The sequence below is a fragment of the Myotis yumanensis genome, unplaced genomic scaffold (genome assembly GCF_028538775.1).
Source record: "Myotis yumanensis isolate MYYU_CA2020_CCGP unplaced genomic scaffold, mMyoYum1.0.hap1 SCAF_9, whole genome shotgun sequence".
Lineage (NCBI taxonomy): Eukaryota > Metazoa > Chordata > Mammalia > Chiroptera > Vespertilionidae > Myotis > Myotis yumanensis.
Window position 1 is genome coordinate 59053034 of NW_027223760.1, and position 23114 is coordinate 59076147.

General features: G+C 42.9%; 1 protein-coding gene across 4 annotated transcripts in view; it reads right to left on the bottom strand.

Moving 5' to 3' along the window:
• TMEM196 (transmembrane protein 196) overlaps positions 1-19210 on the bottom strand; it is a 54804-nt gene extending 35594 nt beyond the window's left edge. For 2 of the 4 annotated variants that reach the window (XM_070425149.1, XM_070425146.1), the window contains exon 1: positions 18530-19210. In XM_070425149.1, the coding sequence (XP_070281250.1) occupies positions 18530-18676 (147 nt within the window). In that variant the 5' untranslated portion in view covers positions 18677-19210. Of the gene's footprint in view, positions 1-18511 lie in introns of all 4 variants that reach the window. The other 2 variants (XM_070425148.1, XM_070425145.1) reach the window with 1 other exon arrangement.
• Between the last annotated feature and the right edge of the window lie 3904 nt (positions 19211-23114).

Here is a 23114-nt window from a genome sequence, read left to right on the forward strand (position 1 = left end):
GTTACCAAATCTTGAGTCTAAGGTCAGTTTCATCAATGGTCTCACAATAAGCTTCCTTTCAGATATGTATACAAATAAAATGTCTATAATTCATAAATAGAAACCACATCCAGAAAATGGAGAAGTATGGCAAAAGCATGCAGCCATTGTTGTGGGCCACTCGCAGTTATTGAATACCTAACATATATAAAGCCCATATAAGTATTATGCTTGATTTTTAGAACAACTCTGTGAGATACGGAGTAGCATTGCTATCTTACAGATGAGTTAGCTGATTGCTCAGTGAGATAATGTAACTCAAACTTAAAAAAACTATGAAATTCTAGAGCTAGAATTTGAACCCAAGTCTTCATACCGCCACAACCTATTTTCATTTCTTTGTGTCATACTGACACCTCCAGTGAAATAAACGTTTCTTATTTTTATACTAGAGGTCCGATGCATGAATTTGGAGCTTGTCTCGCACAGTCCTGATCGGGGCTGATTGGGGGAGGGACCGCGGGAGGTTGGCTGTGGAGTGCACTGACCACCCAGCTGGCTTGGGGAGGAACTGTGGGAGGTTGGCCAGCTGGGGGGAGGGACTATGGGAGGTTGGCCGGCCGTGGGAGGTTGGCTGTGGGAGTGCACTGACCACCAGGGAGCAGCTCCTGCGTTGAGCGTCTGCCCACTGGTGGTAAGTGCACATCATAGCTACTGGCCAGTCACCCAGTCATAATGGTTGCTTAAGCTTTTATATATATAGATGTCAGGCAGCTGTAAGAGTAACTGAACAAAAGGAACTTATGATCTTACAAATCCATTGTCAAACAAGGAAGTCACTTGAAGTTGGAGTTAGAGTTATGATGGTAGATTTACGCTTCCCTCAAGTTTCAAGATTTCCTTCAAGTAGTTCTTTTGATTCAGGATACACATCTTGGAACCAAAGGCTGGTGTTTTGCCTTGAAACTGAGCAGCAGTGTCTGGCTTAACTGCCTTCCCCTCATGATTATCAAGTTTTACCCAGCAGAGCTCACCAAGCTTAGTCAAGAATCAAGAGCATACTTTTTTGTTGCTGTTGTTAATCCTCATCTGAGGATATTTTTCCATTGATGTTTTTAGAGAGAGTGGAAAGGAGGGGGAGAAACAGAAAGAGAGAACATCGATGTGAGAGAGACACGTATATTGGTTGCCTCCCACACGCACCCCAACCAGGGCGGGAGCCTGAAACCGAGGCACATGCCCCTGATGGGACTCGAACTCTGGATGCTTCAGTCTGCAGGCTGATACTCTATCCACTGAGCTAAACCGGCTAGGGCTTTCTGGATACTTTTAAAGCTGGTCCCATTCTATTTAAATGAAGTAGAACTTTACTCACCAGTTTTTATATAAACATGGCTTTGCCCTAACAAGTCCCATCTCCTCAATTCCCACAAACTATTTTGTTGTCCCTTCCATGATCTTGCACATGGTGATAGTAATCTTAGTACATCTTATCTCCTCTGCGCACTGGAAACCTTCCCTATCGCCAATGCCTGGAAAAAGTTCTCCCTGCATGTGGGAGTCATCTTTGACCGCCACTGATAACCTCTCATTTTGAATGAACTATGTTTAAATATGTTGTTTTGTGTCTTCCTGACTTGCCCTCATAATATTTAACAATTAGTTGAGATGTATACGTTAGTCTTATTTTTAAAGCTAAAGCTTAAGCTTCAAAAGTAGGAACAATTTAGTTGAATATCTCACTCTCTTCTAAGAACAGGGGTTTGAGTTTGTTGATCAGTTGACTATGCCATTCTCTTCTGGAAAATGGATACAAACACTGATCAAGACCTGGCCTTTATGCCATTCTGCCTGACTCAGATAGTCAGGAGTGGGAGGAAATAATGAGAATAATAGCTACATTTTCCAGGCCTCAGCAAATGACTTTTCCTTAAAAATTTCCACACAAGGGGAGAGAGAAAATGGCGGAGGCTTAGACAGACGTGTTGGTGCTTTGTCCCGGACCAGATAGGGGCGAGCAGCTGAAACGGGTAACAATCGGCCCGATCAAGCTGGGGAGGTTCAGCTGAGAGAGAGTCTGCAGCCAGGAAAGACAGAAAACTCCTAAAAAATGCGGATGGTTAGAGATTGAGGCTGAAACCTCCCTCTGGGCGCCAGCGCAGCGGCGAGACCGCGCCATCTCAGGCAGCGTTCACCGGCATCCAGAGATCGGCTACTGACCCGGAGGCAACGATTCGCAAACAGCGCGACTGCAAGAGCCAAGGGGAGACCTGCACCCCTCCACGGAAAGGTTAGACTTACCTCAAAAGTGCGGTTCGCAGTTCAGGTTGGAGCGAGGAACTCGCGCACAGGCGCAGGGGGAAATCTGCGTCCGCCAAAATCCGCGCTCTCCAAAATCCGTGCCTATAGAGGCCAGCGTGTCTCGCAAAGGGGGAGGGCTCCCGCAGGGCTGCTGCCAGAAGGTAACACTATAAATGAGCCCATAGTTGGACTGGATGCATGAGGGCTGCCTCAGAGTTTCCCTGATAACCGGCTACTTGTTGATGCCAGGGGCTTGAGCGCGCGCAGACACTCCGCGCGGTTCTGGAGGGTGGAACCCTGCGAGTTCGAACAGCTTCCCAGGCTCTAGTTTGCACACTTCCTCTTACTTCTGTGAGTTTGATTGTTGAGCCCAGTGCATGTGAGTGCCCAGTTGGGGTCACTAGCAGAGCTTGTAGGGGAAGATTGTTTTTGGGGAGCCTGGGAAACAGAGCTGGGAGTGGCGCCGAGGGAACCACCTCTGGGCGGAGCTGGTTCAGGTACAATAGAGAACTGGTCGGAGAGAAATTATAACCTCTGAGGTCAACCCAGACACACTGCCACCCAGAGGCAGAGCCACGAACTGACTCCTCTGTAAATACAGATAAGGCAATAAGGACTGTGGCTTGCAACAAGGAGGAGCAGTGTATCAGAGAGAAAGTCAACATTCTCCTGAATTCCGGGCGTGCCAATAAGAAGAGTAGAAGATCTGAAGCACCTGCATTAATGCTAATTTTTATTTTTATTTTTTTAAATTACTTTTTCTCCTTTTAACTAAGAAAACATTTTTCTTTTTTTTTTTCTTTTTTTTTTTCTTCATTTTTCTTTTTCTCCATCACCTGATTTTGCCCTTTCAGCTACTACATTTTTATTTTTAACTAGTATTATTACCGCTACCATTTTACCAGTTTTTAAAGTGTCATCTTATCTTGTCTTTATTTTATTTTGGGACTAATGTTCTCCATTCTATTTTCATCGTTCCTTTAGCAACATTTTTCTCTACCTCAATTTGCCTCTGTGCTAAACAATCTTCCCCACTTTTTCCCTTTTGCTGTCCTGTTTCTCTTACCCTACTCCAGCTTTAGATCTTCCCTATTCTTTTTACCCTCTGTCAAAATTTAACCCTGCTTAAATATCCTACGTCCAATCCCCTGTTCTAAACCCTTACACACCTTTCCCTTATCTTCCTTCACTATCCATTTTTTTTTCCTCTCTCTCTTCTTCTTCTTTTCTCTCTCTATTGTTTTATCGTTGTTTGCCTGATTGACGAGTATATTGTTTTTCTTTTTTTTTCTTTTTTCTTCTTCTTTTTTTGATTGTTTGTAAGGTTAGACTGCTTATTCTTTTTGTTTTCCTGCCCCTCCCTCTCCCCGCCCCCCCCCCCCCCCCCCCCCCGGTTATTTCTGCGCTTCTCTGTCCCCTTGCGTCGCTTGATATTATTGGTTGTTTGTAGTTTGTATTCATCTCCAGGAATCTGTTGCTGCAATTTGTTGGTATTAGTGGCGGTCCTATAGGAGTTTCCTCCTCACATAAATAGTCTCTCCCCCTTTTACACTTCACTCTCTTTTCTCTCTTCTTTTTTTTTTTTTTTTTTTTTCTTTTTTTTCCTCCTCTTTTTCCCCTCTCTTTTCCAATCTCATTTTTGCACTCCTTTTTTTCTTTCTTGCTTTTTTCTCTTCTATCTTTTTCTCTTCTTTCCCCCTTACCTCCCAACTCTCTTAGCTCGGGTGGCCACCTTTATTTGGGGTTAGTAATATCGTAAATACAATAGTGTTCAGTGCCTGGTACGTTGTGCCTTGTTGTGTTGTATTTTGTGCCTCTAAATCAACGCAACAGATTCAAGCAACAGCGGCCTCCTGATCACCACACGCTCTGCCTGGGGAACAGTTGCTGCGTCTGAAGCCACCCTCCACCAGCCAGAAGAGCCACCACAACTGTGAACAGCACCCATCAGAGGCTCTGCTATCAACAGAGGAGCCGCTGCTACCACAACCGCCCAAGGAGCAACCACAGACCGAGGAGCCACTGCCACCCAGGGAGCAGCCACTGCCACCCAGGGTCCAGCCACTGAACGATTCAACAACAAGTAATGTCAGTGAGATCAAACATGGGTAGACAAAGAAACCCCCAAAGGAAAGAAAAGGAGGACTCGCCAGAAAAGCAGCTAAGTGAGACAGAGATATGCAACATGACGGAAAAAGAATTCAGAATAAGGTTCCTAGAGTACATGCACCGGATGTTCAAGAAGCAAGAAGAAACAGATGAAAAACTCAACTACGTATGCAAGAAGCTAGAAGAAACAGATGAAAAAATCAACAACTTAAGTAAGTCCCAAGAAGAAATGAAGAGCGACATAGCTGCAATAAAAAACACCATTGAAAGTATCAACAGTAGACTGGGAGAAGCGGAGGACCGAATCAGTGAATTAGAAGACAAGGAAGCAAAACACACTCAAACTGTACTGCAAATGGAGAAAAAAATTAAAAGACAGGAGGAGAGCCTAAGGGAACTTTGGGACAACATGAAACGAAGCAACATACGAATAATAGGGGTGCCAGAACAACAGAAAGATGAACATGGATTAGAAAACCTATTCGAAGAAATAATATCAGAAAACTTCCCTGAGGTGGGGAAGAAAAAAGTCACACAAGCCCAGAGAGTCCCAAACAAGGTGAACCCGAAAAGACCCACACCAAGACACATCATAATTACCATGGCAAATGTTCAGGATAAAGAGAGAATCTTACAGGCTGCAAGAGAGAGGCGGAAAGTAACATACAAGGGATCTCCCATTCGATTATCAAATGATTTCTCAACAGAAACACATCAGGCCAGAAAAGAATGGACGGAAATCTACAAAGTGATGCAAAGCAAAGGACTGAATCCAAGAATACTCTATCCAGCAAGGCTATCATTCAAAATTGAAGGGGAAATAAGAAGCTTCACAGACAAAAAAGGGCTAAGGGAGTTTATCACCACCAAGCCAGCCATGCAAGAAATGCTAAAGGGACTGGTGTAAAAGAAGAAATATCAAGCTCAGAAAGAAATCAGCCACACACACACACAAAAAAAGAAATGGCTACAAACAAGTACCTTTCAATAATAACTTTAAATGTAAATGGACTAAATGCTCCAAATAAAAGACATCGAGTGGCTGAATGGATAAAAAAACATGACCCATACATCTGCTGTCTACAAGAGACCCACCTCATTGGAAAGGACTCACACAGACTGAAAGTGAAGGGATGGAAAAATATCTTTCACGCAAATGGAAAGGAAAAGAAAGCTGGGGTAGCAATACTTATATCTGACAAAATACATCTCAAAGTGAAGGCCATAACCAGAGATAAGGAAGGCCACTTCATAATACTAAAGGGATCAATACAACAAGAAGATATAACCCTGGTAAACATATATGCACCCAATGCAGGAGCACCCACATACATAAGAAAACTTCTGGAAGATATCAGGGGAGATATCGACAATAACACAATCATAGTAGGGGACTTTAATACACCACTGACATCACTGGATAAATCCGCTAGACAAACAATCAGCAAAGAAACAGCAATCCTAAATGACTCACTAGATCAGATGGACTTAATTGACATCTTCAGAACTCTACACCCCACAGCTGCGGAATATACATTCCTCTCAGGTGCTCATGGGACATATTCAAAAATAGACCACATATTGGGTCACAAGCAAAGTCTCCACAAATTCAAGAAGATTGAGATCATAAAAAGCATCTTCTCAGACCACGATGGCATAATGTTAGAAATAAACTACAAAAAAAACAACCCAAAATACTCAAACACTTGGAAGCTGAATAGCATGTTATTAAATATTGATTGGGTTACCGATGACATCAAAGAAGAAATTAAAAACATCCTGGACACTAATGACAATGAAAACACAACAATCCAAAACCTCTGGGACACAATGAAAGCAGTCCTGAGAGGAAAGTTTATAGCTCTACAGGCCTATCTCAAAAAACAAGAAAAAATGGTAGTTAATCATCTAACTCTACAACTCAAAGAATTAGAAAGAGAGCAACAAGAAAACCCCAGAGTGAGCAGAAGGAAGGAGATAATAAAGATTAGAGCAGAAATCAATGACATAGAGACCAAAAAAACAATACAGAAAATCAATGAAACCAAGAGCTGGTTCTTTGAAAGGATAAACAAGATTGACAAACCCCTCGCCAGGCTCACCAAGAAGCAAAGAGAAAGGTCCCAAATAAACCAAATCAGAAATGATAGAGGCGAAATAACAACAGACCCCACAGAAATACAAATGATTGTTAAACAATACTACGGGCAACTCTACTCCAACAAATTAGACAACCTGGAGGAAATGGACAAATTCCTAGAAAAATACAACATTCCAAAACTCAATCAGGAAGAATCTAAAAACCTCAATAGGCCAATAACTATGGAAGAAATTGAAGCAGTCATCAGAAAGCTTCCAGCAAACAAAAGCCCAGGGCCAGACGGCTTCACAGGGGAGTTCTACCAAACATTCAAGGAAGAACTAAAACCTACCCTCCTCAGACTACTACAAAAAATTCAAGAGGAAGGAACACTTCCAAGCTCATTCTATAAAGCCAGCATCACCCTAATACCAAAACCAGGTAAAGACATCACAATGAAAGAGAATTACAGGCCAATATCCCTCATGAACATAGATGCCAAAATCCTCAACAAAATCTTAGCAAATCGGATCCAGCAGTACATCAGAAGGATCATACACCATGACCAAGTAGGATTTATCCCAGAGATGCAAGGATGGTACAACATCCGTAAATCAATAAATGTGATACATCACATAAACAAATTGAAAGAAAAAAACCACATGGCCATATCAATTGATGCAGAAAAAGCATTCGACAAAATCCAACACCCATTTTTGATAAAAACTCTCAGAAAGGTGGGAATAGAAGGATCATACCTCAACATAATAAAAGCCATATATGACAAGCCCACAGCCAACATCATACTCAATGGACAAAAACTAACACCATTTCCCCTAAGAACAGGAACAAGACAGGGATGCCCACTCTCACCACTCCTGTTCAACATAGTACTGGAAGTATTAGCCATTGCAATTAGGCAAGAAGAAGAAATAAAAGGCATCCAAATTGGAAAAGAGGAAGTAAAACTGTCCTTATTTGCAGATGACATGATATTATACATACAAAACCCTAGAGACTCCATCAAAAAGCTACTAGACTTAATACATGAATTTGGCAATGTAGCAGGATACAAAATTAACCCCAAGAAATCTGAGGCATTTCTATACACCAATAGTGAACTTTCAGAAAGAGAGATTAGAAAAACAATCCCATTTACCATCGCACCAAAAAAATTAAGATACCTAGGAATAAACTTAACTAAAGAGGTTAAAGACCTCTACTCAGAAAACTACAGGACGTTGAAAAAAGAGATAGAGGAAGACATAAACAGATGGAAGAACATACCATGTTCTTGGATTGGTAGAATCAACATCATTAAAATGTCCATACTACCCAAAGCAATCTATACATTCAACGCACTTCCCATTAAAATACCAATGGCCTTCTTCAAAGATCTAGAACGAACTCTCCAAAAATTCATCTGGAATAAAAAAAGACCCCGAATAGCTGCAGCGATCCTGAGAAAGAACAAAGTAGGTGGGATCTCAATGCCAGATATCAAACTGTATTACAAAGCCACTGTTCTCAAAACTGCCTGGTACTGGCACAAGAACAGACATATAGACCAGTGGAATAGAATAGAGAGTCCAGAAATTAGCCCGAACCAATATGCTCAATTAATTTTTGACAAAGGAGGCATGAACATACAATGGAGCCAAGATAGTCTCTTCAATAAATGGTGTTGGGAAAATTGGATAGATATATGCAAGAAAATGAAACTAGACCACCAACTTACACCATACACAAGAATAAACTCAAAATGGATAAAGGACTTAAATGTACGACAGGAAACCATAAAAAGTCTAGAAGAATACAAAGGCAACAAAATCTCAGACTTATGCCAAAACAATTTCTTCACTGATACAGCTCCTAGGGCAGTTGAAACTAAAGAGAAACTGAACAAATGGGACTACATCAAAATAAAAAGCTTCTGCACAGCAAAAGAAACCATCAACAAAACAACAAGAAAACCCACCTCTTGGGAAAACATATTTGCCAACGTCATATCTGATAAGGGCTTAATCTCCAAAATTTATAGGGAACTCATACAACTTAACAAAAAGAAGATAAACAATCCAATCAAAAAATGGGCCAAGGATCTAAATAGACACCTTTCAAAAGAGGACATTCAGAAAGCCAAGAGGCATATGAAAACATGCTCAAAGTCACTAATCATCCGAGAGATGCAAATCAAAACAACAATGAGGTACCATCTCACACCTGTCAGAATGGCCATCATCAACAAATCAACAAACGACAAGTGCTGGAGAGGATGTGGAGAAAAAGGAACACTTGTGCACTGCTGGTGGGAATGCAGACTGGTGCAGCCACTATGGAAGGCAGTATGGAGGTTCCTCAAAAAATTGGAAATGGAACTCCCATTTGACCCTGTGATCCCACTACTAGGAATATATCCCAAGAAACCAGAAACACCAATCAGAAAGGATATATGTAACCAGATGTTCATAGCAGCACAATTCACCATAGCTAAGATCTGGAAACAGCCTAAGTGCCCATCAGTAGATGAATGGATTAGAAAACTGTGGTACATCTACACGATGGAATACTATGCTGCTGTTAAAAAGAAGGAACTCCTACCATTTGCAACATCATGGATGGAACTGGAGAGCATAATGCTAAGTGAAACAAGCCAGTCAATGAAGGAAAAATACCACATGATCTCACTCATTCATGGATAATAAAGACCATTACAAACTTTTGAACAATAATAGATACAGAGGCAGAGCTGCCTCAAACTGATTGTCAAACTGCAGTGGGAAGGCCAGAGAGAGTTGGGGGGCAGGAGGGAGGGGAGTAAGAGATCAACCGAAGGACTTGTATGCATGCATATAAGCATAACTAATGGACATAAGACACTGGGGGGTAAGGGAAGGTAGGGGTTTGTCAAGGGCGGGGGGGGGGGGAAAAGGACACTTATGTAATACCCTTTGTAATACTTTAAGCGAAAAAAAAAAAAAAAAAAAATTTCCACACAATGCAACAGAAAAAGTACATATTTTGAAGTAAGACTGCTAGGCTTTAAATACTAATTCAGCTGATTAAATAACAGTGGGCACTAGATAATTTCTTTTTTTTACCCAGACTTCATAAAAACTAGTTTCTTCACAAAGTGGGTAAGATTAGAAATAATAATGTATATGAAAGCATCTGAATCATAGTTAACTACTAATAAATCATGCCTGCTATTATTTCTACAGGATAAATAGCTCAAGCCACCCTGTCTCCCAAGGTGATATACTTAATCACTAATATTTTCTTTTAGCCTTGACCACATAATTTTGTCCAATATTTAATGGACAAATGGAACTTAAAATTGCTTCTCAGGAGTCTAATACCAGAGCTAAAGATCATGGACACTAATTAACATTATAAGAACCATTATTGAAATGTAGATACTTCATTGATATACCTGTTAATAATACAACATATAGTAGACACTACTTCAAAAGCTACATTGGTAGTTCAAGCAAAACTATACAAGCCTCTAAGATATTAGGTATAGTTATTAGAAGTATTAATTTGTACATTTATTTTAACATTATGACAAGATGTACACAGTGTTATATGTTTTTTGAGGATTTTGTTTTATGACATAAATAGTAGTTAGGATATCCCCAAGTTGGAGTTGCTTAACATAGATATTGGCTCATTTATCCAATTACTGAATGTTTTTATGATAGAGTTTCTATCATCCTCTCCACTTCCAAAAGAAAGCAGCTATTTGTCCATTCAGTTTTATCTGATGTAGATACTTTGGTACATTTTTGAAGTTGCTAATATATTTACCTGAATTAAATCAAAAGCTAACTAGACAAATACTATACATGAAAAAAAAAAAAGGATGAGTCAAACTAGAGTTGATTCAGGGGCTTGGAGAAATGTTGAGAAGCAGTGCCCCACTGGTGTGCTGTGGGTTCCAGACAGTCATGGATCACATGAGGACAGGAGACAAAAAGAGCAGCTAATGCTCCCTCGCTCTGTGCCAGCGTGGTCCTGCCAGCTTTGTAAGCATTGCCTCACCTTCACTGCAACTTCACAGCAGCCCATGAAATCATGCTGGTATTGCTCTCCTTGACTTAGTGAAGATACATAAATTACCCAGTGCCACATTGACACTGAGAGAGATGTATGAATCCAAACTATCATTCAATTTCAATAAAGTGTTTGTACATTAGATCTGTATGCATGAGGACTGTGTGGTTTCAAACATCACAGATGAAAGTAGTCACATAATTTCTTCTCCCTGTCTCTCTCTTTCTCCCAGAAAGATGATCAATCAGAGATCTTATAAATTATCATCTGATTATTCTGGCATTGTCTATTGGTGTGTTGAAATACAGATCTATCTGCAGAGTGACCATCTGGCAATTTGACTAAATTACTAAGAAAATGAAGTATTTTGAACAATTATGAACTTAGTTATGTGTGTGTGTGTGTGTGTGTGTGTGTGTATATATATATATATCCTACCTAATAAAAGAGAAACATGGTAATTAGCCGTACATCTGCTACCCTTCCCATTGGCTAATCAGGGTGATATGCAAATTAACTGCCAGCCAAGATGGTGACCGGCAGCCATGCCCTGAAGCGAACAGGGCGGCTTGCTTGCTCCAGTAATGGCGGACTCCAACGTTCCCTGCCTGACTTGCCGGCCTCTCAGCTGCAACTCTAAGCAACTATGTTGCAAATATAGAAGCTAAACAAAACCCCAGAAACCTGCTTTAGTCAGCCAGGCTTCAGCCAGCTGGACTCTAACATTGTATCAAATACAGAAGGTAAACAAAGGCCAGAAACCTGCTTTCAGCAGCCGAGGCCTCAGAGCTAAAGCTGGCCCAGAATAAAAGAAAAAAGAAAAAAGAAAAAAAGGAGTGGTTGGGAGCTTCAGTCACCCGCCAGCCTGAAAACGGCCCTCAGCCCCTCACCCAGACTGGCCAGGCACCCCAGTGGGGACCCCCACCCTGATCCAGGACACCCTTCAGGGCAAACCAGCCAGCCCCCACCCGTGCACCAGGTCTCTATTCTATATAGTAAAACGGTAATATGCCTGCCGGCACCGGGATCAGCATGACAGAGGGCAGCGCCCAAACCCCCTGATCGCCCTGCTGCTCTGTGTGTGACAAGGGGCGGGGCCACAACCTCCCTATCTGCCCTGCTCTGTTCGTGACAGGGGAAGGCGCCCCAACCCCTGATCAGCCGTGTTCTGTGCCTGATAGGGGGGAGCTCCCCAATCCCCTGATCACCCTGTGGCTCTGTGTGTGACAGGGTGCAGCACCCTAACCCCCTGATTGGCCCTGCTCTGTGTGTGACAGGGTGCGGCACCACCCCCCTACATGGGCCCTGCTCTGTGTGTGACGGGGTAGAGCCATAACCTCCCCATTGGCCCTGCCCTGAGTGTGACAGTGGCAGCGTCCCAACCCCCTGATCAGTCCTGCTCTGTGTGTGACAGGGGCGGTGCCCCAACTCCCCTATCAGCCCTATTCTGTGAGTGACAGGGGGGAGCTCCTCAACCCCCTGATCGGCCCTGCTCTGTGTGTGACAGGAGGGAGCTCCTCAACCCCCTGATCGGCCCTGCTCTGTGTGTGACAGGGTACGGAGCCCCAAACCCCCTGATGGGCCCTGCTCTGTGCATGACAGGGGGCAGCACCCCAACCCCCTGATCAGCCCTGCTCTGTGCAAGACGGGGTGGTGCCACAACCTCCCCATCGACCCTGCCTTGAGTGTGACATGGGGTGGTGCCCCAACCCCCCAATCGGCCGTACCCTGAGCGTGACTAGGGGTGGCATCGCAACCTCCCGATCCGCCCTGCTCTGTGCATGACAGGGGGCAGCGCCCCAACTCCCCCATCGCCCCTGCTCTGAGCCCGACCAGGGGCTGCACCTAGGGATTGGGCCTGCCCTCTGCCACCCAGGAGCAGGCCTAAGCCAGCAGGTCGTTATCTCCCGAGGGGTCCCAGACTGCGAGAGGGCACAGGACGGGCTGAAGGACCCCCTCTCCCCCCGAGTGCACAAATTTTTGTGCACCGGGCCTCTAGTATATATATATATATATATGAAACATGCAAATTGGTGTCACTCTGCTATGCCCACCAGCCAATCAGAGCGACTATGCAAATTAACCCAACAAAGATGGTGGTTTATTTGCATACACAGGCACGGAATGAAGACTGAAGACTTAAGACTGAAGACTGAAGAGGCTTTGATTCATCAGAGAAGCCAAGCCTCACTGTGGCTGGAGGGGAAAAGCCTAGCCTCGAGGCTTGGCTTCTCTGCTGCGGCCAGACCAAAGGTCCTGGGTGCCAGAGGAAAACCGGTGCCAGCAGCCAGGGTAAGGAAGGCCTATGCGCAAATTTTTGTGCAATGGGCTTCTAGTATATATATATAAAAGACCAAGCGACCATTACGACCTAACTACCAGAACGACTGGACAACCGGTTGGTAGCTATGATGCGCACTGACCCAGACCTTGCTGCTGGGGCCTTGAATTTGGTTCACCTGTACCCAGGACCCAGACAGGAGGGAGGAGGGAGCCTCATCCCTTGTGGAATCAGCCATTGGTTAGCTTGCTGCAGAGTAAAATAAAAGTTTGTTCACCTCAGAATTGAATGACCCAACATTATTTGAACATAACCTAGATTTTTTTTCCTCCTTTGGTGGGTATATTCTAGTTTTTACTGAATTTTCAAAACAAGCACTTGAGCTGGGATGTTTGGGCTATGCCCTTACCTACCAATCAAATTAAGTATTATCTCAGGGCGAAGTAAATGTACAAAAAGTGAAATTGCTTGGCCATATTCAAAGCACATAACGGATAATCTGACTAATAATTAAGTCAATGCAGAGAGCCAGCTTGAACATTTTACGCAAAACCATCCACATGAAAGACTGGCTTTATTTAGATTGTTTGTATCAAACAAATTGTCAACAAGTAGAGGACTGAAGTTGACTGAGGTTCCTTAAATAATAACCACATTTCCCAGTAGTTTGTCTTGGCTAACTTATTTAATTGCCTATTATCTAATTTCCCTAACCTAATCCCAGTAGATGACAAGTAGCACTTGAGAATAAGAGTGTATAACAGATGGGAAAGAGATTCTTTACCTGAGCTCTACAGAGTTTATAAATAGGCTTTATTATATCCAGAAAATTGATCAAATTGGTCCATATGTCCAAACAATACTATTTATGCATGGAGAAATATCTATGAGATTACACACTAAATTTATAAGTGTGGCTAATTTAGATAATACGATAGGAGAAATAACTTCAGTTTTAATTCTTTCTAACCCTTTGAAATGAGAATTTATTTATTAATTACTTGCATAGTTAAAATTAATTTAAAACAAGGTATAAATACAATTGTACTTTTTTCTTAAGATGGGATAGTGCTTTTATATATATATTTTGACTCTGGCAAATAATGATACATTATCTGGTCAGAGACACACTAGCTTCAAATTTTGTACATTTGAAGTAACTGAGGGATTTCTTTCACTTGATTGTTGTTGTTTTTCCCCTTAAACGAATTGGGCAGATTTAAATATTAATCCCCAGACTATCAATCCCCAGAGGGAAAGTAGGGGAGGGTGGGGGTAAGGGGAAGAGATCAACTAAAGGACTTGTATGCATGCATATAAGCCAAACCAATGGACACAAACAACAAGGGGATGAGAGCATGAGTGGGGGGTGGAGGGATTTGGGGGTTAATGGGGGGATGAGGACACATTTGTAATACCTTAACCAATAAAGAAATTAAAGATAAAAAAATAAATATTAAAAATAAGACTTTGAAGCATCTATAATTCATATATGGCACATCATCTGTATTGCTATGGTATGGATCAGAATGTACAGTAGATGACTTTTATCACAATCTTAAAATTGGTTGAGTTGTTGCCATGGTGAATCGGGAATCCACACAACAGGTATGTGCCTTGATTATGCTATACATTTCACTCACCTAAATGATCAGATGTATTAAGCAGATAAAGTTATGATACACAAAGCAAGTATGCTCCAGAAAAATAAGCAATAAAAAGCTTTATATGACTCAAACTTTATATGACGTAAATAAAACATTTTGGATGTCATAAAAGACTATGGTTATATGTGGGGTGAACAGGGTTTAGAAAGTTCTCTTAATAGACTTAGTTTCTAGAATGATCATCAGCTATACACAATGGAATTTACCATGGGACATATCAACTACAACTCAGAATCTTGACAGGTTAGTCTGGGCACTGCCCTCTGAATCTTTAGATTTCCAAATGTCAACCTAGAGCAACAAAATAAAATTCTCTTGGACCCATGAATCTGTGTACTAGTAAATACAGTCCACTTCCATCATAGATAATGCCCTGGAGACTGAGAAAAGTATCTATCACACAGCAACGTGGAAACATAGCCTTATCTATTCAAGGCCCCACTAATATATCTTACACATCAATTCTATTTCACATGACAACTTCTTTTCCAAAGCAGTTTACTCAATGGTTCATTGTTATCTAACAGTTATGTCTTCTTTTATGCTTTTAATGAGGTGACTGTATATCTGCTATAAAAAAGAATCAAGAAGAAGCAACATACTACAAAGGCATTTATAGCTTTCTTTCTCTAAGTTTAAATGATTTTTTTCCCTTCTAAATGCCCACATCTTTTAAACTGATCTCAGACGCACCCTTTGCCTGATTATAAAATAGTGACTAAAAATAGTCTGTATAAGTATCAGTTTCATTGATTTTACTAAGTCTTTTATCTAGGTACTATTTTATTTTTAAGCCATATTTTATTTATTTATTTAACATTTTAGGGGCATATAATCAAAATAGGTATCCGGATTTTTAGTGCATTTGACCTAGACAAAAAGCTTATGATGTTGAGTTCTCTATATAAGAAGCAATCTTTTCATAGTACAGTTTTTATTTTCATTGACTTCTAAAACTTAAGTCAGAAGTCTTGTAATAATGATATTAATGTGTGAAAAAAATTTCAGGGCACCAATCAAAACACACTCTGATTATAGACTATGGTTATCCTGACAGGTTATTATAAAATATCATCCTGTGTTCATAAATAATACAGCCTTTTAATTCATAAAATACCAGAGGGATTCATAAGTTTCTGTCTAGTTTTCCTTTGCATCCCCCTGGAGTCTTTTTAGAAAGTAAGAATTGCTATTATTATTATTATTATTATTATTATTATTTTTAATTCTAAGAAATAAATCCATTGCCATGAACTGGCGAACAACCTCCCATGATCTGGCCCCAACCACTCTTCCCAACCCTATCTCTCTCTCACAAACCTACGACCCAGAAAAATAGCGGAGCCTGTTCTTCCTGGGACATAACCCACCCCGTCCCAGGTTTTTGCCCTCAGTCATGCTGCCTGAAAGGTTCTCCTTCCTCAGGCTCTTCTCTGCCAGTCTGTGCACCCAGTATTAGCTGCTCACATCTATTCAGTGCTTACTAATGCTGTGCTTTAAACTAAGAGCCTTATTTCATTTGTGCCTCCTCACAACACGATTTTACAATGTCTGAGGAAACTTTGGCTAGTCAACCAGATAGTAAATGGCAGATCCAGGATCTGTACCCAGGTAGACTCCAGCTTTCACACTGTGCTACATTACTCAACACTGTGATACAGTAATTCCCAGTAAAGTGGTAAGATCAAGAGAAAAAATAATCATTCTCCCATGGATGTTCCATTGGCCGTCCCCATCTCTCTTCCCTTTACCTGCCCCTGCATCTCTCTGAGGCCAAACTCTAATGTGTCACTGATAAAGTTAGTGATGTATCTATCCATCATGTTTCCTTTACTAGGTATTCTGATTCATCTCAATAGTCTTTGTGTTATATAGTAAAATGCCTTGCACACGGCGATCCCTCTATAAATGTTGGTTATATGAATTCATCATTGGCAGAATGAAGAGATAATTCAGACTGTATCAAAAATGACCTCTGAAAAATAATTTAGAAAATCAATTTAGCAAGCCTATAGTTTGATAAACAATGATGACAACTTGCTATTTATTCCTTCACAAATTTGCTTTTTTAACTTGAGTTCATAAAAGTGACCAACTGTTTGGGCATTTTAGTTTCAAATCCATTCATTCAATCACACGTAGTTTTTAAAATTTTTTACTGAATGAGAGAATAGAATTCAAAACTATTGTTCTAGGATTATAGGTGAATTTTGGCTACTCTAAAGAACCAGTTAGCATGGAAATAATTCTTTATGATAATGACTATATATATAACTGTTTTATTTGCTTTTCACTAATCTGATTCAAATTTTCATTTTCTGTATATACACATACATCAACTCATCTGAGTAATAGGAAATAGTTTGGGAAGAGGGATACAAATCATTTAGTTATTTTTCTTACATGATGTCAAGTAAGTGTAACTATTTTTTAATTCTTAAATACAAACAGGATACTTCAATACTATTTAGAGACAACTTAAGTCTGTTCACTCAACCTCTTACATGTCAGAGGGGAAGTGATTTGAAAGTAGTTGAGGCTTCTCCCTTATAAGCCATCAAAAGGTCACATTTTCTTCCTCTTGCTTTAAATGTTGACATTACATTTCATTTTGACAATTGTCTGATAGAAGTTTTAGAGTATAACTATTTCTGTTAATTATAGTAACTACAACTCTCAAAATAATCACTACTACATATAAGACATAATGTCAGATTTAAGATTTGCCTTTAGACTTTCATACTTAAACTTAAAATATGCATTGATAAACTTGTATAATAAAGAAAAAGGTAATTATTCAGAGGTTGGTAGTAAGGTATTATTGAATTTAGACCAAGGATTCTTGGAAGAATTCACCGTTAGATTGAACACCATTCTTCTCAACTCCTGCAATTTAAAAACATTCACTTCACTTTGAAAAATTACAATATTAAAACAAATTTTCTAAAGCAGAATGCTTCACGAATGCTAGAATTTTAAGAATGCTAGCATTTCCCTCAAAAAAATGAATTACTTTGGAAAAACTTATTTGAACTCATAAATGATCATCTTTTTCTCAGTAACTTAAAGCACAAGTAACTAAGCCATGATTGTTAATTATGCCCATGGATTATCAGGGGTAGAATAACATCCCATAAATTATCTAAAGTAAGATGGAGCGAGAGACCCCAAAGAATAGAGCAGCTTTATACATTAAAGGAGAAGAAAAGTTGGTTTTCAAAATTAGGCCCATACTAGGAATAGTGCTAAGTTACTTTATTGATTCTTGGTGGAGGGATGGGTCTCCAAAGCTCTCCTGGAGACTCACCCAAAGTAAATAAACAACAAGCAGCACTTTGGGTCAGCCATCGGACCTAGAGAAGATGATGACATTTTCTCTGAGCCTTAGGCACTCTTTGAGCTAAGTTATTCTCCAATTAGAATGCTGTTAAGTGCCACACCATTTGTTGTTCAACTTATTGCCTGGAACTTGCAAGAGAGTTGTTAGAGATGAAGTACAGAAAGCTAGCATGGGAAAATTCAGAGAAGTGCTTTTTCTTTGAGGCGGGGGGAGAGGGAATAAAATGCTCCTTTTACTCACACCACATTCCTCTTTTTGTCAGACTGGTGTTGCCTTTAGTGTACTCAGACATAAATGCACAAAGTCTACCCTTGCCTGTTCCTGGCACACAACAATGATGTAACACCTTCATTTTGATTCCCCTTGTCAACGAAACAATCTGCCCTGACAGGTGTGACCCAAATCAGCACTACTGGCAGTCTTCTGCAGACTCAGCTGGTGACAAGGCCCCCCTCCCTAGCTTTAAACAAAGGCATTTAATTTGGTCTTGAGCCCAAGGTAAAGAAGAAGAAGAAAGGAAAAAGAAAACGATTGCTGGGCTAAATAAAAAGACAACGTAAAGGGGCATAGCCCGCCAACATGAACCTACATGCAAGCCCGGGAGCTTTAGGATTTCCTTCCCCGGGGAGGAGGCGACTAACGCACGCACACTGACCATCACCTTACGGAGGTAAAGAGAGTGAAATGGCTCAACGTACACACACCCCGCTCCATACCGGGGACGAGTCTCCGAGCTGCGGCTTGTGCTGTCGGAGGGCCAGGCTGAAGCTGACCGCCCCCACGGCCACGCTGGACACCCCCAGCCCTATCTCCAGCACGGAGAGCACCAAGAGGCTCCCAATAATCTGGCCGCTGGTGCACATCCTTCCTCGGTCATCATTCCTTCCAGCTCAGCGTGGGAAACCGACCATCCACCTTCTTTCTTCCACTACTCCCTCCCCCTTCCTCCCCCTACCAGACCCCAAAACTTTTCCTTCTTCACCGGCCGAGCACTATCCACAAGGACTGGATTTCCAGGACCAGAGACCCGCTTCCTTGACCCGGCCAGAGGCAAGACCGCTGCTCCACTCCCGGGCCCGTTCGGACAGGGATTGCAGAAGAAAGGAGCTGTGGTCGGAGTCCAGGAGGGGAGAGGAAACAGGTCTCAGGGTTTCCAAAAAGGAGCAGCCGGGAGCTTCCAGTGCCGCTGGCGAGGCGCTGTCCAGAGTTCTGCCGCGTCCTGGTCTCCGCAGGGAAGCCTGCTCCCTCCTTCGCCTCCAGACGCCGGGCTCCCCTTCCCTTCCTGGCCAAGGAGATGAGCTTTGCTTCCCGGAGATGCAGAGCCAAACTGCTCGGAGCCTCTCTCTCTCCCTTGCCCGCCCGCCCCTCTCCTCGCCTTTGTTTTCGCGGTAACACCAAGTGCTCCTGCCAGTCCCCGGTTCCCCAGGCTGAGCAGGCGGAGGAGATTCAGCACCACGTGCCTCGCAGTGGCTGTGCGGCCAGAAAAGGCGACCTTGTCTGATGGCCTTTCCCAGTCTGGGCTGCTTCTCCCTCCTCCTCGTCCTCTCCTTCCCCCTCGCTCTGGATCTGCTTCTCTTTCATCGCAGTGACCTCATTGGGAGTGAAGGGGTTGATGCAGGAGGGAAGCGCTTGGTCTCTTGGTGGGTCTAGAACCAATACTCTTGACCGGCCCTGAATTGGTCTCATTCTGGGACCCTACACTCAGCGACAGGAGGGATCCCCACCTCGCATCTCCCCCACTCGCTCCCTTCTGGGCTTCTATCCAGATGGGATGGGAGGGGATGCATACGTCAATGGGGCTCCTTCAGTGTAAAACCCTTCTGCGCCTACGCTGACAGAGGGTAGGGTGGGGGTGCAGCGGACAAACAGAGAGCATAGGGGATGGAGAAAGGCCAGACCCCTAAATTCAGTAGGACTCAAGGACCCTCACCATGGAGCTCCTCTCTCTGGAAGAGCTAGACTCAAGGAGCATCCACTCCCTGTCACCTTTCTTGTCTGGGGGTGAGGGACATGCAATTGGCCCGGCCACACTTCGGTGGGGATGTGGCCCGCAGACCCTTGCTGCCCCTGTCCCCTATGAGCACTGCTGCTGCTTCTAGGATGCGTTCCCTGATGGAGCAGGGCGGGCACCATGTGTGCTCATTGGAATTTGAGACATGTGTACATTTAAGTACTAACTATATTGGAAAGGATGCTGCTAAAAACAGATATCTGGCTAAATGACAGACAACAGTTTGACTGTCTGCCCTCCTGAGAAGCATATGGGCAGGGGCTCACCTGCACTTGGGTATTTTTATGATATAGTCTGATGCATAGGGAACTCTAGAAGCCTGCAAATCGCTGGGTCAGGAACCTGTTTTCATGTCTCTGATTTTACCCCCATGAAAATCACATGGCATTTCATCAAGGAGACCTACGACAATGGAGGAATGAGAAGGTGTTTTGGGGTGTGGATCATCTTTCTCAAAAAGTGGGTGCCCCAGTGGGAAATGGATTGAAGGAAATAGTAGAAAGGAGGATTGATTTAGACACATTAGCAAGACCAGGGTGACTTAACCTCTGAATACATGCAGACCAACGCAGTGCGGGCACCTTTCTCTTTAAGAGCTTCTTTTTTAAAAGCCCCAGTGATGAGAACACTAAAGCTGAGTTATATACCATCTATAGCAGAAGCAGGAGCTTCTGTTCTCTTAAATTTGAATGCATCGGGGCTTCTTTCATATTGTAATTCAATTTTACACTATAATTTACTTTTCTTATGTGATGTTTACATTCCACATTTAAAAAACTGAGTTTTCTTCCCTTACAAATAAAATAGAAAGGATGGAAGAATTATGTTACTAGGCCTTAAAGTGTCTTCAGTTATTGTGATATTTGGAGAACAACTAATACATTGATGTTGACTAATTAGTGGATTCTTAACAACTAATTCCACCAAGCAGTCAATTGTTAGAATCCTTCAAGTGGTTTGTGACTTTAATGAAGCATATATTATTTTATTTAAATCTTATATAAGTCATCTAAATGATTCAATTTAGATGTGGAAATCATGAAGCATCTCACTACCTAACTTTGCTTTGTCTTAAGTCATTGCTGTTCTTCTTCTTTTTTTGTCTTCCCCATTAGGAAGAGAATAACAAGCTATACTTATTATTAAAATAGAACACAGACATACAGAAAGAAATCTACACTAATAAAAGAGAAACATGGTAATTGGTGTACGACCGCTACCCTTCCCATTGGCTAATCAGTGAGTATATACAAAGTAACTGTCAGCCAAGATGGCGGCCGGCAGCCAGGCAGCTGATGCGAACAGGGAGGCTTGCTTCCTTCAGTGACAGAGGACTCCAACGTTCCCCACCTGCCTCTGAGCTTCAGTTGGAAACATAGTAACATTTATAGAAGATAAACAAAACCCCAGAAAACTCCTGTCAGTCACCCGGGATCTCAGAGCTGGAGTCGCAACATTGTTTCGAATACAGAAAACAAAGGCCAGAAACCTGCTTTCAGCGGAGCCTCAGAAAGAAAGCCGGCTCTCAGCTCCAGTGACAGCCATAGAAGGTAAATAAATGCCAGAATAAAAAAAAAAGAAAAAAAGGAGAGGTTTGGAGCTTCAGTCGCCCGCCAGCCTGAAAACGGCCCTCAGCCCCTCACCCAGACTGGCCAGGCACCCCAGTGGGGACCCCCACCCTGAAGCAACAAGATGGCGGCTAATTTGCATACTGAAGGCAGGCGGCAGCAGGCAAGGCTGTCTGCGGTCTGGGACCCGGATCTGTGACCCTGCCGGGCGGGATCAGCGGAGCCGCGAGGCCTCCCGGCACCGGGATCAGCGTGACAGGGGGCAGCGCCCCAACCCCCTGATTGCCCTGCAGCTCTGTGTGACAGGGGGCAGCGCCCCAACCCCCCCCCCCCCCCCACGGGCCCTGCTCTATGTGAGACGGCGTAGAGCCATACCTCCCCATCGGCCCTGCCCTGAGTGTGACAGTGGCGGCGCCCCAACCTCCTGATCGGCCCTGCTCTGTGTGTGACAGGGGGTGGCGCCCCAACTGCCCCCCCCCCCACGGACCCTGCTCTGTGTGTGACAGGGGGTGGTGCCCCAACTCCCCTATTGGCCCTGCTCTGTGCGTAACAGGGGGGAGCTCCTCAACCCCCTGATCGGCCCTGCTCTGTGCGTGACAGGGGGGAGCTCCCCAAACCCCTGATGGGCCCTGCTCTGTGTGTGACAGGGGGGAGCTCCCCAAACCCCTGATGGGCCCTGCTCTGTGTGTGACAGGGGGCAGCGCCCCAACCCCCTGATCGGCCCTGCTCTTTGTGTGGCAGGGTGTGGCGCCACAACCTCCCCATCGACCCTGCCTTGAGTGTGACGGGGCAGTGCCCCAACCCCCCAATCGGCCCTACCCTGAACGTGACTAGGGGTGGCATCGCAACCTCCCCATCCGCCCTGCTCTGTGCATGACGGGGCGGCGCCCCAACTCCCCAATCGGCCCTGCTCTGAGCCCGACCAGGCGCTGCACCTAGGGATTGGGCCTGCCCTCTGCCACCCGGGAGCAGGCCTAAGCCAGCAGGTCATTATCTCCCGAGGGGTCCCAGACTGCGAGAGGGCACAGGCCAGGCTGAGGGACCCCCCTCCCCCCCCCCCCCCCCCAGTGCACAAATTTTTGTGCACCGGGCCTCTAGTATAACATATAAAGGGAAATGAATTTTGTATAGAACATAGAGGTAGTGTTAACAATAGATGAATTTCACAGAGAGAAAGAAATGAGCAAATCATGTATTATGGTTGAATTTTTGTCTCTGAATGTGATAGAAGGAATATATTTACTTAAATACCCCAAAGTCTAGTCATATGCTTCAATATAATCAATCTTGATTGATCCTTTATTATTGGTACAAAATGTAAACCTTTTGAAAATCAAATGTACATGAAAGAAATTAAATTCATCTTCATGTATTACTACCAATAAGTGACACTAAAATGGAAATATTCGTAGGGATAAAATAAAAAACTATCACCCACAAAAGAAATTACTGTTTTGTGTTTAAAAACATGAGGATCAATGTTGTTAAAACTTTCAAAAGAATATGACATTGCCTGCTCTGGGAGACAAAGTATATGTTGCATGGTCTCTTAAATGATGTAAAGATTCCCCCTCTCATAGTAAATGCAACAGCAGTAAATTTAGCTCTTAATGATGGAAATCACAGCAAAAATAGGTTCAAACTGGCATCATACATGTCTCAAAACTATTTGTTGGAGAAAGAATTATAGGATAAAATAGTAACTCAAGAAAAAACTAAATA